The sequence below is a fragment of the Trachurus japonicus genome, chromosome 20 (assembly GCF_045865225.1).
Source record: "Trachurus japonicus isolate A0001 chromosome 20, Traja_1.0".
Lineage (NCBI taxonomy): Eukaryota > Metazoa > Chordata > Actinopteri > Carangiformes > Carangidae > Trachurus > Trachurus japonicus.
The window spans coordinates 17,659,528-17,679,872 of record NC_140926.1 but is presented as its reverse complement, the minus strand read 5'-3'; the positions used below and the strand labels follow the sequence as shown (position 1 = coordinate 17,679,872).

The 20,345-nt window shown below is 43.9% G+C and overlaps 1 protein-coding gene across 4 annotated transcripts in view; it reads right to left on the bottom strand.

Moving 5' to 3' along the window:
- LOC146966777 (disco-interacting protein 2 homolog C-like) overlaps positions 1-20,345 on the bottom strand; it is a 67,113-nt gene that overhangs the window by 42,643 nt on the left and 4,125 nt on the right. Inside the window, exons 2-5 of one of the 4 annotated variants that reach the window (XM_085763857.1) lie at positions 6,630-6,701; positions 5,806-5,910; positions 3,089-3,214; positions 453-728 (exon numbers count right to left, since the gene is read on the bottom strand). In XM_085763857.1, coding sequence (XP_085619983.1) covers positions 453-728; positions 3,089-3,214; positions 5,806-5,910; positions 6,630-6,701 — 579 coding nt within the window. Of the gene's footprint in view, positions 1-452; positions 750-3,088; positions 3,215-5,805; positions 5,911-6,629; positions 6,702-20,345 lie in introns of all 4 variants that reach the window. The other 3 variants (XM_085763856.1, XM_085763858.1, XM_085763860.1) reach the window with 3 other exon arrangements.

The window sequence follows — 20,345 nt, the reverse complement described above, 5'->3', positions numbered from 1 at the left end:
ACACATAGACTCTGTGGACCAGTTGTACAAATTGGTCTTTTTTCCATTAGTTCCTGTTTTTCTGTTTTCACCACCTCTCATTCATGCTGGTTTATAAACACATCTGATGAGACAATGTTAGACATAAAAAGCTCCAGGGCGGCTAATAAACAAACCCTGTGATGTTTTCTTACCTGCTGATCAAGAATGAACTAAGTTAACTATTCTAAATCATATTGTGTTCTCAATAAAGTTGTGTTGATAAAATAATTAGCTTGCAGATACTTGGGTCTGTTGCTGTGTTTAATCTGCTCTGTACCTCATGAGAGGGCGGTGGGTGGTGAGGGGGTCAATAGGGGACAAAGCACATTTTTTCCTGAGGGCCCTTAACAGGTAAATATGCAGCTGTAAACTTGTGTCTACTGTACTTAAGCACTTTAATTAACACACTCCTCTCAGGACTGAACACTCACCGTGGTGCGACTGGGACAGGTGGCTCTGCTGGTGGTGCGACTGGCCCAGGTGCGTGTGCGCCAGGTGTGTGTGCGCCAGGTGCGAGATGTGCGTGTGCGCCAGGGAGTCGGCCAGCCGCCCGGCGTTGCCGCTGCCTCCGCTCTGCGTTGACGAGGACGAGGAGGAGGTGGAGCCCAGGTGGGCGGGGCCTAACTGGGAAGGGCGGCTCATCCAGTGCTCCATGCCCGACATGTCGTCGCCCGGCCCCGCCTCCTCCTCTGAGCCCGACGACGAGTCTGAGCACAGGGGGGACAGGCCTAGTGAGAGTCAGTGACCGCCGTTATTTGTTGAGAGAAAAGCTTCAACAACATCAACACAGTCAGTTAGAGACTTAAAAACATGCGTCAACATTATAGAATACAACAATAAAGGAATAGTTCAACACTTTGTGGAACCACACTGACTTTCTTTCTCATAGTTTGAGAAGTTTGATGCCTCAACCTCCCTGACGCAGCCACTTCTCATTTCACACTTTGATTGTTGTCCAATTTAAACGAGCTGAATTCAATGTGTGAGGTAATTTTTTTTCCTTTAGCTTTATGCTAAGCTAAGCTAAACGCATGGATTTAGTCACTTAGCTTCAGATCGGCTGCATCAATATGTTTTGTAACATACACAACTTCATGACACATGGTGCCTTTAATAAAAAGCTCATGTCTTTTGACAATTTCCAAATATGGAAAATGGTTTTATGCTGTAATATTGTAGTAATATACTAGAATAGTACATATATTTTAATAATAATAATAATAATAATGATAATGAACAGTTGATTACCAGTTAACTTTGAAGATTTTACAGAGCTCCAAAAGAGATGTGTAACAGCAAGGCATATTAAAAATTAATTCAAATAATAAACAGTAACATTTTCAGTGTATTATAATGAAGCCATAAGTAGATTGACACCCTCAGCCCTGAGAGAGTGCACACACAGAAACACATCTTTACGTTTAACTTCTGATCTGAGGCTGTAAACTGTGACATATGGCTCATTATGGGCCATGTTGGTTAGACAGCCTCTGACACTTCTGACCAATATGTTTATATAAGTTGAGAAAATGATACTTTAGATGTGTGACAGTAGTGTGTGTTTTCTCTGTTCCTATTTTTTACATGACATCCAGCTCCACAGGGGGACCGAACAGGCCTGCATGGAGCGCTGGGCGTCACCACACCCAACACCAGAACTGGCACCGGAGCAGAGACTCTGATCCAGGCCTCATCCACCAACACTGGACCTGACTGATGCTCATGTGGCTTGTTTGTATTTACGGATATTATCCTGGCGTGTCCACACTCTTTTGGCCACGTGGTGACGGTAAATGCTGCGCTAGCTCGGGTCAGTAAACACTATTACATAAAGAGAACAATAACACTACATTATCATAGTTAAACCTCCCTTTATAATCCCCACAGAGCTTCAACGTCCCATTCAATCAAAAAAAATCCCTGAGCCCACTGTGACTGTGGCTCCACATCTGAGCCTGGTAATAACAAACACCGTCTGAACCCGAGGCTTTCCTTTAACCGCCTCGGCTCCGTCAGACGGGGCTTCAAAGCACGGCAGCGGACCAGGATTCACCGCTCCTCGTGACCTTTAAGTGGCAGAGGCAGCAGCCTCTCACAGACCCCAAAATGTCAATAATTAGTCAGCTAACGTGGAACAGCCACAAGAACCAATTTAGCCCAAAGTGGCCTCAGGCTGCACGAGGGAGAAGAAGCACAGCGACTGGAAATGCTCCTTTAAATAAGAGCTAATGGTGTGAAGGCAGAGAGGGAGGGAGGCGGTAAACATCAAGGTGAGCACAAATGTTAAGGTTAACTAACACAACGGGCAGATTCATCAGCCTTCGGAGGAGACGTCAGGTTCGCTTAAGGATCCCCTCCGAGGTTAAAACGCAAATTAGCGTCGAACAAAAGTTATTACATTCCCTTCATTAAAATTCCATCAACATCTAAGCGATGGTATCAGCTCCGATTACGTTCCATCTAATGAGCTCATATCTGAGGTAAAGGTCGACCCCCGTCGGCCAAGTTCTGGTGGTCACCGAGTGCAGCAGGAAAAACTTTTGAGGAACACTCGGGGTGTTTTTCAGCCGCAGCACATCAGCTGTCTGTGGTTTGTTTTTACTGTAAATCTGTCGCCTCACGCCTCAGAAAATGTGCGCATTGGCAGTTTTTCTTTTCGCTGAAAAGAGTTGAGTTTCTCTGTCGGAAACCGAAATGTCTGAGGAGCAGAGACATGTCGTTACAACATAATCCCGTCTGGGCACAGGGCGGCCTCTCCAGGGTCAAATTTTAGGCTTAGTACAACCCAGTTCAGCAGAGATAACCACAGTGCGAGCGTGCTGTGTGTGTTTTTCTCTTTCCAAGCTTTTTTTTTTTTTTTTTTTAATCGTACAATTATTTCAATGTCAAAGGGAAAATACAGAGACTGTGGATTCTCTCATTTTCTCTCTGACTTCATGATCCTGCTGCATCGCTGCAGCGACACTCAGCAGGTCACGTGATCCGCTGCAGAGCCTGGTGAACAGTTGATGTCGTGTGTCTGTGTGTCTATGTTTTGTTTTGAGTGTTTTTGTGCGTGTGTCGTCACCTGGAGGCGTGTAAGCATCCATGGAGGTCTGCACCACCAGAGAGCGTCTTTTGGACGGCATGGGCACGGCCACCTTCCTCTCCACGTGTCGAGCCAGCACGGCCTGCACGGCCTCGGTGTGGACGTCTGACGGACAGAGAGAGAGAGGGAGTGAGGGAGGGAGAGGAGGTACAGTAGAGGAGGAGATTTTCCTGGCTGAGGTCACTGATTTACTGAATTTGTGTGTTTCTGTTTGGATCTGATTGGATTTGAAGTCTCCTGTGATCACTGTGAAGCAGCTCGATATCAGTTTATCAAGTGCAACATGCTGCAGATAAGTGGTAATGAACAACAGCAGCTAAATATCAGTCCAGTTAGGAGTAAATGACAGTGACTAGTAGTGACTAGTCCCAGTGGAGACTCAGCTCACATCAACAGAGAGTGAAATCCACTTTCCCCCTTTTGAAATTTTTTATTTTTAATCTCTTTTCATTATAATTTTTCATGGTTCACATGTTAATTAACAACAAATCACCATTCTCATCCATTCATCTGTGAATTACAATTGAACCAAACAGCAGTATATTTTGGATTCCATAAATAGTACAGAGATGAATGACTGGTCCTTCCGCCATAATATAAGAGATGAAATCTATAAAATACAAAATAAGAACTAAACCCTCCCTACAACAAAAATGCCGGGCTGCACCTTTATGAAACTAAAAAACCTTTACAAAAGGGTTAAAAAGGAGAACAAAAGGTTCAATTAAACTTAGCATTAGATACATAAAAGATGGTCATACCGGTGTGACATACATAATCCATCTTTTCAAAAACTCATCATGTTGTAGTCTTATGGCAAAGGTAATTCTTTAAATCTTAAAAATGTCATAAATGAAGTCATTCCACTCATCCACCATAGCTTTTTCTAGTTTTAACCACTTCCTCATAATGGCTTCTTACAAGCAGCACTTAGAATATAATAAACATTTGTGATTAGAGGTGACATTTACTGATTAAATTTGGATTTTAATCTGCCTGTGTGTCCCACTGTCTGAGTACTTATTTAGTTGTTATATTTTTTTTATCATTGTGTTTTTGTGTGTTGCTGTATGTTCTGTACAGTATTTGTGTTGACCACTTGTAGCACAGAAAATTGCCCCTTGGGGATAATAAAGACTGATTGAAAATTGAACACTGCTGCAAACTACGTGATTCTTTTCTGTTGTCTTTGTAATTCACTCTCTAGTTATCAAACAGCCGGCTGGTCTTTATTTGGTGATTCAGTCTTTCACCTCGGTTTCTTTTCACTGAAACATGTTAAATCTCATTCGGCCTCCTCAGCCTCAGCTGTTGGGGATCTGTCAGTACTGGTAAACTGGCATTAAAGCCATCAGACCTGTGGGAAAAAATCATTCAGTGACACAAACATCCAGACGGCCACACATCCTCCTGCAGCGAGCAGCTTCATCAGCTGCTGCTCATCCTCCAGGAGGAAAACAAGAAGTGACCATGTGAAGGAAACACATTTTGGTTGGAGTGAGCAGGTGTAACGCACAGAACCTTCTTCTCCTGTCCTGTTTCCCACATTTTAATTAGCTCTAGGTTTGTTTGTTTTTTATAACTGATGTTTTATCATGGAGGTGCGATGTCATCGTGTCAGTCAATCAGCGCACACAGGTGAAGCGCAGGTTAGCCTGTCACCCTCTTCATCTGTCCCTACTTACTGTTTTTGGAAACCCAATGAATCTTTAATGATGGAGGCAACAACAAAGTAAAATAGATGCAACAGCTACAACGAAGAATGTTAAAGTCGTTACAGCTGAGTGAAACCAGAGTTTCTGTCTTCTCTGCCAAGAATGTTACACCTCTACTGTACATATTTATATTTATTCATTAATTTATGCATTTAGAGGATGGAAGCTCCAGCCTGTGCATATTCTCATTTGTCCAGGTCATAGTGGAGCTTCCAAACATGGAAGCTCCAGTATTACTGAAATCTGTTTATTCTTTAAAACTTAGATAGATTACACAATCTCTCAACATTTAAAGGGATAGTTGAGTTTTTTTTTTTAAGTGTGGTTGTATGAGGTACAAATAGTCCCTCAGTATAATATCTGCAGTAGACAGCTCTCTGCTCTCCTCCAGTCAGCCAAACCAGCTCATAGTGCTGGACAGAGATAAACAGCTGTGAGTATTTTCGCTGCCTACAAGAAGTCCCATCTCAAAATAATTCATCTGTTTAAATGTAGGCTGTATACTTTATGTGCATCAATTTGTCAGAAAAACAGCAAATTATCTGGAACTAATCAAATCATTTAGTATTCCTCCGCACAGGCAGGCTGCACGACGCATTGTATCACTCCACCTATCAGCTGCACCAATAGGCAGAGTGATACAGCGCCTTGTTCCACATAATAATTGTCTTTGTCCCACTTTTTTATTTTAAGGGGGGTGGAGTCTATTTACCCTAATTTTGGTAAATAATTCAACTGTAATTGTGATTTCAGTTGGAATGATTCTCACCCGAAGAAATGTGAAAATGATGATTTTGGTTGGTCTTTTGTACTAAACAAACATGTCCCCTTCTGTCTGAAGAATATGATTTATATGTCTCTGTTGCAACACAACGTTTATAATACAGTACAACAATGCTGTGACTATTTTGATATTAACTGTGTTGCCCTCCTCTCTTTATTGAATATTCCCACTGTTGAATGACATACGTGTATCCGTACCTGATCTGTAGCGCTCGTCTCTGGTGCCGGAGGTTCTCCGCCGGTGGAAACGGGCCGCAGAGGGAGGGCCCAGCGGGGCCCGGTGAGACATGGGCCCCTCCATACCTACAGAGGCAAGCAGACAGGCAGGCGGACAGACGCGCGCACACACATATATATAGACACACACACACACACACACACACACATACACACATATATACACCCACGTTTGACAAAAGCAGTAGATACGCAAGTGCATGAAAAGAAAAAACAAACATGGAGATGATTTGATTTGGCAGAAAAATGACATTTTTCTGACTTTACAGAACAAAACGATAACGAAACAACTCAAATGAAATTATAATAAGGTGGTATCTGCATTTGCTGCTGTGACAGAACATCTCTCAGTATCCCGTGACCCGTTTGCTACTGAAGCTGCGTCCCCTGTGGTGCTGTAAATGATAAGGATACACCAGATTGCATGATGGATGTGTGTGTGTTTTAGCAGCAGCGAGGCCTTGCGGGGGCCGGCGTACCTTAATGTGTGTGTGTGTGTGTGTGTGTGTGTGTGTGTGGAGGCGGCGAGCGACTGCAGCGACTACAGCGCGTTCAGATACAGATACAGAGGAGCAGGCCCAAGCTGAGCTCTAGGGAGTCTTAACCTACATTCACTAATGGCGGCGGCTGAGGGCTGAATCGATAGAGGAGAGTACAGTATCATCGCAACTGTATTTGTCATGATCCCAGGTCGATGCTCTGGTGCTGATATGGGAGTACTTTAGCTGACGGTGGGTGTGTGTATGTGTGTGGAGGAGGGGGCGGGTCAGAGGTTGCTAAATTACCTCCAGCATGTGGGACATATGCCCTGATCAGCTTGGACCTCTTCTTCTCATAACCCTTCTGAGTGATGTCCCCTGCAAACAGACAGAGATAAATAGAGAGTGAGAGAGCCAGCGGCGGCTGCCTGGGCCCATTCTGTCATCAGGTTTGCTTTAAGGAAGGTGGTGGCGCCTCGTTTGTGTAAACACCACACGAGTGGATCGGATCGGCCTCCGGTTGAGTCGCCCAACCTCTTCTGTCTCTCCCAACTGTCTCTGTTTTGACTGTCAATTAAAGATATTAAAAAAAATGTAAAACTGAACTTAAACAACAGAAATGTACGAATGAGATGAGGAAAGGTGGAAATGAAGAAAAACAAAGAAAAGAATAATATTTACATCAAGTTACCCAGCTGTATGCATGAAGAGTCTTTCAATGTAACGTGATCCCATCCATACATTAGCAAGACAACATCCTTATGAGGTGATGGGGAGGGAGGGAGGGAGGAGGGGAGGGAGGGGGGGGGGGGGGGTGGTTATCCAAGCTGTCAGTATAGTAGGTGAGAGCGGGCTTCATCCTGGACAGATCACCAGTCTATCACAGGGCCAACATATAGAGACCAACAACTACTCACATTCACACTCACACCACTCTGGACAATGGGAGGAACCTTCTTGTTGTCAACCCTATTTAAAGGTCCTACAGTATGTGTAAAGGTGGATGGCCATGTCCTCTTTGATTATGAAGGTTCTCTATCAATACTGTGAAAGTATCAAAGCCTCAGTCCACAGAGAAACACAAACACACACATCCTGTATTCAGAAACTGAGCATTAAAGGAGACATTTTCTGCCCCCTTTTCCACAAATTAAAAACGTTCCCAGGTGTCTTACAGACATGTCTGAGACATGCTTTGGTCAAAATACCCAAAGGATCAAACATCACAGCTCTTTCCATCTGCTCAAAACAGCCCTGTTCAGAAAGTCTTCAGTGTCTGTCCCTTTAAATGCAAATCAGCCACTGCTTGCCCTGCCCCACCAGGCAGGGGTGGTATTATGCAAATTCGAAAACATCTGAGGGAACAGCTCGTAAAACCACATGGATTTCAACCTAGGGAGCCTGCAAACTACAGATTTTTTTATCAATACTCACATTTTGCAGACTGAATGCCAAGACAAACACCCATAGAGCCTTCAAAAAGTGGCATTTCCATAATATGTCCCCTTTAAAACCAGCCGTGAGGACGTCTGTAACTTTGTGATGTCACAACTAACCAGTCACTATTGGTGCCTCCTCGTTTCAAGAAACAGCTATAAACGAGTAAACCAGTAAAAGAGGAGAGAGTTGTCCACTCAAAGAAAACCTGGAAGACCAAATGTGACCAAATCTCTGTCTCCAGTGACAGGTGTGTTTGTGTTACCTCTGTGGTATAAGACAAACAGAGTTGTCACAGGGAGATTGAAGGGACGGTCTGTGTGGCCATCTATGTATAAACAAGTATAAACACTTCAACCACTCTGTCTCTTGCTGTATATTATGGGTCAGTCAGACACTGTTGTTCCAGCTGGTGAATACCGGTGATGTCACAGCAACGTTAGCCAATCAAAAATTGGCTTTTGGCCACACCCAGCTGAGGTCCCACAGATATACGTAAGTCCAGTCATCTGGGATGGAGAAGATCCCATGTTTATGAATGAAGTTGAATGGTGAGTTCTGACCAACGCTGGGAAACACATGGTAGTAACACCTCCATGTTTGTTTGGCTTTTACAGGAACTTTCACATCATTACAGAGTCAAGTAGGTAAATCCAGTTCAACCAGGAGCAACACAAACCCCCCTGTTGATCATCTGCTGTGTTTATGAACACGTGGCTTTCTGTTCTTACTATTGTTGTGAACGCTAACCCTCCTGCTCTTCAAATAACTCCTGTGACCACCCAGTCGTTGACCAACCAGACAGAGACTTGTATAACTCTGTCTCATAGCTGTGTTACTTTTGTTTTACATCAGTCCCACAAAGTCTGAGGACGAGTGGACGGACCGACAGCGGTCAGTGTGGACACGCAGCCAAGAAGGAGCTCATTACAATCCCCTTGGGTGGGGGGAGGGGAGTTCATCTCCTTGGCAACCACTGATGCCTGCCTCTCAACACCACCGCCACCTCCTGTCAATCACAGAACCCCAGGGTCCTCACAGCAGGGCTAATATGAGCTAATCGCTCCCCGTTTGTCCCCAATTAAGTGCCGTTAACCCGGCTCGCCCCAGTTCACTAATCACTGGTTGAGATTTATTTGTTTAACTCGAACAAATCACATCCAGAGGTGGAGGAAGAGTGAGGACTGGTCACACACACTTTGAAAACAACTCAATGTCATGTAACAATGATGGTTCATGTGTCTGTGTTGGACACCGTCCACTAATGTGTTTGTTGGGGACTATTTTCAGCAGCGTATTCATCCACGCTCGGTGCTGCAGGGCGGTGTGTGTGGGACTGAAACAAGATGAACTGGAGTGTGTGTTCTATGGATGTCACAATTACAGATTTTCTTGGTACGAATCGATTATTGTCAGAGCAGTAATCACAGTATGCCAAGTATCACGATTATCACTATGGATGTGTAAATAGTTCAATTATAGGCTAATTACATTACTAATTATATACACACATAATTTGTCAATTAATTTAAATAATTGCTCATATTAATCTATTAATATATGACTTATTATTGAAATATTAAAGTCATTAATTGTCATCTATACCAAATAAGTCTTCCTCTGCCAAACGTCACCACTTGGGCGTGTCTCTGTTCTGCAACTTGCATGGAACAAAAACAAAGTTACACACTTTATTTTTGTTCCATGCGAGTTGCGCTCATGGTTCTGGCATTATCTTTTGTTTTTTTGAAAGTGACTGCGGTTAATTGTGACATCAAGGTGATGCGGGAACCAGTGGCTGGATGTGTAGGATATAGTATAGGATATAGCCTATCTACTATCATCACTCTACCTGCTACTGAAAAGTCCTTATATACAAACATATTTAACATCCTCTAAACCTAGATGGCAAAAAAACAGCTGATTTATTTCTGCCACTGCTTCTGCCACAAGAATAAGGGGGAACACAAACGCCTTGGAGACACATATGCAGCTATGCTTCGGAAACAAATTACGACTGCAAACAAATATTGACACTTTTCAGATTCCACACTGGAAAAGCAGTAAATCCACGACCACTTTCCAAAAAACCACTCACTTCCTCCAGACGAAAACATTTTTTTTTTTTTTTTGTCAAATTCCTCAACATTAATATATTCCTGGGGAAGAGTCTGGACGACAGATCAAGTTCACAAATCACCAAACTCCTCTGGGTTCGCTCTGTTACCAATTTATTTTCCACAGGCCGGTGGCGTCTCCCCCCACTCCCCCCACCATCCCACCCAGCAGCACACACTGCAGCGTCGCAGGGACTTTGTTGTTCGCAGCTGCAAAATGCTTGACACCAGCGCACTGCACCTTTAGACTGGTGTGGGGGTGGAGCGGCCTCGGCCTCCCCAGGTAGGGGATCCCACTATCCCACTTCCTCCTCACAGCTTCCTGTTCCCTGCAGTGGAAAAACCTTAGACGCCGACTTAGCGACGTGTTCTGTGCACGTTTCTATAGTTACCGTGGTCTCCCGTCTTTAGAGCATCAGCATCAGGAGCTGTGTTCAAACGTGTCATCCACCTGTACGGCCGTGGACAGATGCAGCAGTTGGCACACGCGCACAAACACGCACACACACATACACATACACACACTCACACACACACACACACACACACACACACACACCCTTTGAAAACAGAGCGAGACACAGAGAGAGAGGGAGAGACTCTGCATTTCACAATCTGAATATGGAGAACGGCCAAAACATCTGGGTCCAATCTGTTCATCTGTGCTGCTCAACTGCATGTGTGTGTGTGTGTGTGTGTGTGTGTGTGTGTGTGTGTGTGATATCTGAGTGAGGCCTTTTCTCAGATCAACCGCAGCATAACAACATTCTTCCCCCTCTCTCTCTCTCTCACACACACACGGTCTGTGGGGAGACGCCATCTTCCACTCGAAGCGCAGCAGAGCAGGGAGGGAGTTGCCTAGCAACGGTTCTTCTGGAGAAGGGCCTGAGACAGCCATCTTGGATTTGGAGCGTCAGATATGAGACGGGGGGCTGACGATACCTGCCAGGGCCGGGGCGTATGTTTGTGTCTGCGAAGCGGCGTCGGTCGGTGTGTGTGTGTGTGATAGCAGCCTGTGTGTGTTCACTCATCACTTCCCCGGCTCTCCCTGCTCCCTGCTCCCTCTCCTCTCCGCTGCCTGACACCGGGCTGTTTTAACGGCACACAGCTGAGAGAGGATCGATAGCGGCCCTGACTGCAGATTGGAGTTTTTCCGCCCGCTGAGCGGTCTGAGCTCTCAGCGCCGCCGAGGAACAAAACTCTCTGTAAAGTCGTTCTGGCAGCTTCACCGCAAACCTGTGATGTCACTGCAGCGACAACACACCACTCATCATGTGTTTCCCTACAGGACACGTCCAGCTAACATCTAACGCTGAGGAGGCTCTGCTCCCTGATGTCAATCTGTGGAACATTCAAACTTGTGCTCAGTTTGTGTTATACAGATCTGAGGTCTGCAGCTTCAGAGAGACGATCACACCATTTGGTGACTGGTTAGTCATTTCCTACATTTCCCAGAATGACCTGCACCTCCCATTCAAACCCCCAATCTGTCCTTTTACTGCCTGCTAAACACTGGTAACTCACTCTGTTATCTATCTATCTATCTATCTATCTATCTATCTATCTATCTATCTATCTATCCATCCATCCATCCATCCATCCATCCATCCATCCATCCATCCATCCATCCATCCATCCACCCATCCACCCATCCATCCACCTGTCTATCTATCTACTGTATCATCTCTCTCTCTCTCTCCCTCTCTCTCCCTCTCTCTGTCTCTCTCTCTCTCTCTCTCTCTCTCTCTCTCTATCTATCTATCTATCTATCTATCTGTCTCTTCTTCTTATCACATCATCCTAAACAGCCAGTCCACCCACAAAGCCACCATGGTAACCAAATCTACCTCCAGCAGGCGTGCTCACTGCACACACACACACACGCAGCGACAGAGGACTGAAGTCTGCGTTAGGCCTGGGACGATAATAAATTTAGCTGGACGATATATTGTCCAACAAATTATTGACGATAAACGATATTATTGACACATTTTTTGGGAAACAAATTAACCACTAATATAATAATAATATTTCATAATAATGCAAGCAGACCCTTTTAAATGCGATAACCTTTTATTTCTCATGAGTATTTTTTTTTAACCATTGTAATTGGAATGACAAGAACTTATATAGCTACTATCCTAAATAAATAAAATAGGCTAAACAAAAAATAATCCACAGTGCAGTGCAGCTCTTCTGTCCAATAACGTTATACACCTGGAGCTCCACTTTTCATTTATACAAACTAATGTGACTTCCACAGATGTAAGATTTCATCAATGAGACCAGCATTTATCTCCTATAAAGTATTAAACCAGCCGGCGGTAAACCTCTAAAAACCTGCTGACAAGTTTTCTTAGTCGTTTTCTCCCCCAATGACGGAGGTGACCGGCCGTGAGCTGCTGCAGACAGACGGCTGCAGACTGTGGGAAGCCCCGCTCCTGCTGCTCGCTGCTACCACATTAGCTCCACAAACGTCGAGGAAATCTCCTAACAGGCGATATGTGGATAAACTGACCACAGACTGGGGCTCTAAACTGTGACTTTCTCGCATGAAAAAATATTAAAACTTTAAAAAGTGACGTGTTAACAGCGCGGCAGCAAGAATTACGTAAAATAGCTTTTAGCTGCTTAGCTTTACAGCTAGCGCTGCCGGTTGCTGAGAAATGCATTCTGGGAAACAAAGATCCTGGATGACTGAGAAGAGGGTTCACTGCTTTCATTCTGCAAAACAAACGGCCCAGGTGCTGAGACCGATGCAGAGTGAAGCCTCTTGTCATCCAGCCTGATTGGAGGCCAGAGACCAGGAAAACAAATATGTGCGCATGCACATGGCGATTTATCGAGGCCGGAAAAACTATCGAGTTCATTTTCATTTATCGTGCGATTAATTGATTTATTGATTATCGTCCCAGGCCTAGTCTGCGTCATGCGTTGGGACCTTGGGCTGTCACATTCACATGCAGGGACCCGTGTGGACCGCAGAGCGTCCACTGGCTCTGCGACGCATGTGTCCTCAGCAGAGCCAGGGGCCACACACACACACACACACACACAAACACACACACACACAGTTGCAGTTGCAGCCAAGTGTCACGTCCACAGCGGCACAGAGAGCAGAGATGCGGGGCGTCCTGGTGGTTCAGTGGGTTAAGATGCCACCAGTGAAAGTAGAGTACAGCGTCCTGGGCTGTGGGAGCTGCTGACTGCTGGTCTGGTCATCGACTGAGTTATGACCAAACCACTGCAGCTCTACGTAATACTGAAGGACCTCCAGGTGTGATCGCCTGTTAGAGCAACTACTGTAGGTGAGTTGAGAAAATATATGAATGACAAATTTGGTCAATAATTTTGTTCTTAAAGCTCCAGTTGGTAAGTTGACGAAAGTGAAAGTAAACTCCGCGACTTGGTCGGAAATTTCAAGACAATACTCCGTCAGGTCCCTTTATGAACCTCTGCCAAGCGCCCCACACACACACAGACACACACAAAGTAGCCATGAACGCACCCACAGAGAAAAAAAAAAAAAAAAAAAAGATGTACCGTATCCATAGCACGACGTGTAGGAGCGGCGATTGGCTGCTCCTCCTGCTCCCTCTACCTGACTGGTGGAGAATCGTCGGGCGCGGTGGATTTTGGCAAATACGATTACAGGCTGTAGGTGGAGCCAGAGGAGTTGGATTTTGTCCTAAATTACTCATTTAATGTCTGACCATCAGATTATAGTGACAGTTCCAGCAAATATGACTGAATAATTGTTACCAACTGAAGCTTTAATTTGCTCGCCTGGTTAAATAAAGGTTAATTTTTTTTTTTTTTTTAAAAAGGTCATTTTCATATTATAACTCAACAGTTCTGTTTCTTCCTTTCCTCTTACATTCTCTGTATTTTAATATTTTTGTCAGTTTGATTCTCCGATAATTTGCCAATATATCATTATTCTTAATTAGTAGGATATATTGTATATACGCACACACACAGCTTTATATATAGCTATTTACAGTACATATAGCAATATATGTATACTGTATATCGCTATGTATATTGCGATATATACATCTAGCTATATAGCAATATACTGTTTACAGCTAGCTATAAAGCTATATATACTATATAGCTCTCCCCATTTTCTGTCTCTCCAGCTGTCCTGTCAAAATAAAAGCATAAAAAGCCTGAAAAACACTGATAAATACGTAATAATAATAACATTCAGTAATGAATCAATATTAGAATGATCCTGTTGCAGTCCTACCAGCAGCAGTCTGCCGCTGTGAGTCTGAACAAAGTGAACGTGGTGTTTTCTCTCTTTAAGTGACACTCACAGTTTATCAATTACCAGAATTAGAGCCAGTGTTCAGCCCCACGTCTGATCCATTCACTGCTGCAGCACGAGTGACACCTCAGCTCAGCGTCGCTCCCACTCCTCACTATCTAATTAAAAGGTTAAACACAAACACACACACAAGGAGGAGGAGAATCCTGAGCTTGACACTGACATCTTCACTTTGTTTGTTCTCAGTGTCGTCACCGTCAGGACTGTGAGACATACAGCAAAAAAAAACTACACGTTCTGTATCAAGCTTCACAATGGTGTATGGTATATTGTATTTGATGTTAATTAAATGAATTTTGGTTTTGTACAGACTGGCTGTAGCTCTTATTATAAGTTGTCATGAGAACAGGAGAGAGTAAGAGTAGTTTTCTGGTCCATTCACTGACTGTTGCAGTCAGTATAATGTCAGAGTTTGCTTGGATTTTTTAAATAAACATTTATTGACGGTAACATATTGATATTTAATCTGCCAACTTTACATGCTCTTGACCTGCATATTGTATCAAGTCCATGGAAATCTGTAAGTAACACCTCACTAAAGTCAGTGACTGAGTGATGAAGTTAAACTATTGGCTGGACGGCCAATTGCTTGAGTTTCCCCATTGGCTGGACTTTCAAACTGATTTTTTCCTACTGCATCATCAGGACCAAATGCTGCGTTCGAGACATGATCTCGCAACTCGGAATCTCCCAGTTGAAAACTCAAGAGTTCAAAGTTCAGAGATCAAAGTTCGAGACGCACCACGCCAAAATAACCAAAAACATGGTGGACCGGGATAAACTCATGCATTCAAAGGCATTAAAATTTTTCTTTTTTTTCTTCTTTTTTTTTTAAAGGGATAGTTCACCCTAGAATGATATTTCGCTCATTATCTACTCACCCTCATGTTGACTAAGGGCTGGAAGAATTCTCAGAGTCCACCGTCCCTTCTCTGAGTTACAGGGGGTCTTGGCGTAGCAGTGCATGTCCATATAACGGTTGCAAAGGGACACCAGAGCTCTTCGTAAAAAAACACACACAAAAAAACATCCAAATACCTCCATGATGCTCGTATGTAATGTCCGTCTTGTGCTGAAGCCCCAAATTGCGTAATTGTCCCGAAAAAAATTAAATAAGTCTATATTTTAAGCTTGTTTGTAGCGGAAGCTTCTCGAAGCTCCTCTTCCTGGTCCGTCCAAATCTCGCGTGATTCGCAGTAACCGCACTGACGGCGGCGCAAATCACGCGAGATTTGGACGGACCAGGAAGAGGAGCTTCGAGAAGCTTCCGCTACAAACATGCTTGGAATGTGGACTTATTAAATTTTTTTCGGGACAATTACGCAATTTGGGGCTTCAGCACAAGACGGACATTACATACGAGCATCATGGAGGTATTTGGATGTTTTTTTTGTGTGTGTTTTTTTACGAAGAGCTCTGGTGTCCCTTTGCAACCGTTATATGGACATGCACTGCTACGCTGAGACCCCCTGTAACTCAGAGAAGGGACGGTGGACTCTGAGAATTCTTCCAGCCCTTAGTCAACATGAGGGTGAGTAGATAATGAGCGAAATATCATTCTAGGGTGAACTATCCCTTTAAAAGAAAGTTTCAATGTATTTTGGATGATATTTTGAATGCATTTTAATTGATGTGTTACCGTTGACGGTGTGGTTCAATTGCACTTTTTCAAGTAGGAGGTCGGAAAGATCCAAGTTGTCTCCAACGCAGCCTAAGTTGTAGTTTGAAAGGACAAAGGTCAGACTTTCCCTCAGCAGGTTCCTAACAATGCCTGTGAACAGCCTATAGTCTTATAAAGGATATAAAATAGCCTCGTTAGCTTTTAAAGATCTTTATGGCACGGAGCTTTTCCTGTTGGATCTCTACTCTAATTGGCTCTCTGACCCCTGCGCCCTGTGACAATCCGACTTTACTGTTTGTATTGATTATTGGGGCTGTGAAGGGTGGAGGAGCTGCAGTGGAGGAGAACATTGAGTGATGCTGCAATTCCTGTTTTCCTGCTGCAGTCTGTGCAGCCAAACACTTCTCCTTCATTTCCTATGACTCTAAAAGGCCAGGGATAATCCAATCTTACAGCTTTACTCATTTTAAGACGAAGAAAAAAAACACAATATCCTAAAAGATTTCAAAAAGATCAAAATTGGAGTTAGTTTTGTAAGTTGAGGAAAGAATATTGGATTCTTTGGTCTTGTAATAAATATTTGGTGACATGTTTAAGGCAAGAAGAACTGAAAATGTCTGATTATGATTGTCAACTGGACTAATTAGCATGTTTGGTGAAAGCTTGTTTGCGATGTCTCTGGAGAGTTGCTCCTTAAAAAAACAACCAGCAGTCGTCATCCAGTTGCCTCCTGCCGCCTCGTTTCATCTTTGTTCTGCGCTGTAAGTCAAAATGAAACTGGTGCTTTCATATGTTAGCAGATATAAAACATGTCCCTGTGGATGATCTGAGATAAATCTGTGTTCTGTGGTCATTAAAACTACAGCATGTCAAGGATTTCTTCATCATTAACTACTGATTTCCAGTCCCTCAGCCTTTTCTTCATGTTTCCTCCTGTGCGAGCGGCCTGATGATGCAGGACGCCCACGGGCCCGGCCCACGGCCCACAGCCCGGTTCCGCTCATTGTGGTCTGATGGAGCTCAACAGGCGTCGGCTGGAGACGAGACGTCATCTCAAACAGGCTGCGCTGACAAATGACTGACAGCTGCTGTGTTTTCGGAACACGCCAACGCCGTGCCACTTGCTCAGCTGTCACTGGTCCGCTTCCGATTTGAAAACCGGAAGCCGCGCGGCATTTGTTCAGTAGCTGCATTCAGTCGGATTTAGCACAATCACTGATCATTGGGCGGGAATCAAACCTACTTGTCTGGTTCTGACCAACATCTTTCACAGAGGGCAGAACACTGGGGAATGACAACTCTGGCTGCAAGACAAAAGATTATTTTCATTTTCATTTATCTGCCAAGTGACTTCCTGATTCATCATCTGGTCAGGAAACTGTTCAAACTAAAACTGAACTATATGAGCAACTAAAGCATTAAATCTTCAGATATGAGGAGACTATCAAGGTTCTTGTTTCAGTCTCTGGTGTCAGTGTTACCTTCTGACCAGATCACAACCATTTCCATAAAGCAGCAGCATCAAGGTTGAATTTATAGTTTCTAAAACCTCCTTTAATGAGCGGAGGTTTATGAGGTTTATGGCGTTCGTTCATCATCATGTTACTCCATCATCTAAACCACTCCTCAATAAGACGGCTCCAACCTCCAGCGGGCTGGACTCACCAGATATTTTCCAGTAGCTCTGCTCTGCAACTAATATTTTATTTTCATCATCAGTGAGCCCATCTAGGAACATTTCAATGTCTATTTGAAGTCCAGTTTCAATCTGTCAAATGAAGTCTCTACCAGATACCAGAGTGTTGAGTCTGACGATGACATCCACCAGTTTAAATACGGGTACATCTAAATAGAATAGTTTCACTTTTGAAGCTTAAATATACTGGAAAGATCTTGAACTCATGAAACAGATTCTACAAATGTGCTGATTTCTCTCTAATGGACACTTTGTCTGATGGAAAAACTGTTTCTGGAATCTGTCATTACAGGTGGCATGCAGGCCAATGTGTGTGAGGATCATGAATGAAAAGAAAATGTGAATATTTTCCTGTTTGAAAGTCGATTTACTTCCCTACGTTTTCTGCTTGTGCTCCTAAAATTTGAAGTTAGGGTGCTCTGTAGTAAAAAACAAAAGTTCGTCTGGAGCCCTGACCTTTTATCTTGTAGTGTAGCTCTTCTTCAAATGCTGTCTGATTGTTCAAGAGATATAAAACAGGAAGCAGCAGGTCCTCACAGCTGGAACCAGAGAATGTGACTGGTGAATGACGAAAACAATAAACACGGAGAACTGTTGTTAATTCATTTTCTTCTGATTGACTAATCAATTTAGCAATTAACTCTTTAAGATTTGTTTTCCAGATTAAAACTGGCCTCAGTAGATTCATAATCAGGACTGATGTCTAAGCAGCAGCAGCCAGTGGATCCTTACTGAATGAATACTCCATAGTAACATTAGGCAGTATACAGTCAATATACAATCCATACAGTCAACCCTCAGTGCTATCAGAGCTCTGCAGGCCTGAGATAATATCACTGATAAAGGATAACTGGGGATTCATGTGCGGAGCGTCGCTCCTCAGCAGCTTCAAGGTTTCACTCATTAAGTTTGATCAAGATCAAGTGATTACTCATAGATAATTAATGAAAATCCCTGTTAATTGGTGGCAGTTTCTGCAGTGTGAAGCATTGCAGATGGAGAGAAACGTGGCTACACTGACCTGAAATGCACCGCTCCGGGCCACACATGCCCATATGTACACATTCAGAAAGCAGAGCTGCTCTTATGACAGGAAATATAGAAATCTGCAAGAATTTGGAGACGACCACGCCCCCCCCTCGGCTGGCTCAAAAAGCTTTGATATGGTGACATGAAATATTTACGAGAGGAGAAGATGTGCCGACAGATTCACACCTGAGCAGCACTTTGTTGATAAAATATGCATGCGTGGACATTCCCTCATCTTCTACCAGTGTCTCTTTGTTCCTCCCGGTCACACAGTTCCACATTTAACACCTTGGGCTCGTCCCGCAGCACCACACAAAGCCTGCTCCAGCACAAACAACCTGCAACAACATCTCCAGAGGACATTAAACACACAAACACCGGGCACCGCTTCAGCGTATGAGACTATAAAGGATAATTTGGTGTAGAAGAGGAGCTACGCAAGATTTGTACCTTAATTAAACAGCTTTGGAGTAATTGTGATGGTTAAATGACTTGTTCCAGGGAGAATGAAGGCTCTCTGCCTTCCTCCTAGCGTCTCTTTTAACCTTGTGAGATCAGAGCCTCCGACCCCGTGTCCCAGCTCTCGTCTCGCATGGACTGCTTCACGGCACTACGACACAAACACGCCCGGTAATCCGCAATCTTTTGTTAACGTTACCGACATCGCTCCATGGATTGCCTTCTCGCTGGCTTTGTTGAAAACAAATGCACAGGGGAGCTCCATGGAGACAAAAAGCACCGAAACGACGAAAAAGCCACCGGACTTGTATAGTTCACCTTTGATTTCTTTTAAGCTAAATGTTAAAGGGGCTTATGATGTTACTGCCTTCAATTTAAATCCTTGTAACATAAAAAAGGGGATATACCGGTCACTTTTCCTCTGTTTTGCTAACCCTCCTTTCGGCCATGTGCATTTGTTAACAACGAAGCCGGCGAGAAAGCAATCCATGGAGCGGTGGATAACGTTATATATCATATACGTTGTTACGATGTGTATAATTGTGTAGTCTTTTCTGTCATAAACAAGAGATTACAGGACACGTTTGCGTCGCAGAGACGAGAGCTGGGACACCGGGTCGGAGGCTCTGATCTTACAAGGTTGGTTTTCAGTCAAGAGACGCTAGTGGAAGGCAGAGAGCCTCCATTCTCCCTGGAACAAGTTACAAGTCATTGATTTAACCATCACAACTACTCCGTAGCTGTTTAATTAAAGGACAATTCCAGGCGAATTCAACTCAGGGGTGTATTTTCATATCATTTTAGGTCTAAAAGAATGAATCTGAAGATTTTCAGTTTAATCGCTCCTGTTTTGCGGTAGTTGCGTCTGTCCGTGCATCGCCACGGCAGCAATGAATGGGAGTGGATGTAAGTTCCGCTGTTTAGGCTGTTTCCAGCCCTCAAAGCCGCATTTTTTTTCCACAGACAGCATCAGATGGCTACTCAAACATGCACCGAGAAGTTTATTTACTTCAAGCAAGCCGACATGTTTGTAAAACTAGATCTAATTCAAAGTCTCCCGGAGTCTCGCGCGAGCCCGAAGTTGCAGTGCTGGTGTATTCAGGTGCAGTTGGAGCTACCGCTTGTGTCATAAACACAGGAATATCAACTCTTCACTTGCTTGAAGTGTACATTTTTTTCCACATACAGCGTCAGATGGCTACTCAAAGATGCGCCGAGAAGTTTTTTTTACTTGAAGCAAGTAAAGAGTTGATATTCCTGTGTTTATGACACAAACGGTAGCTTTTCCCACTGCTCCTGAACACACCGAGCACGGCAACTGGGTCTCGCG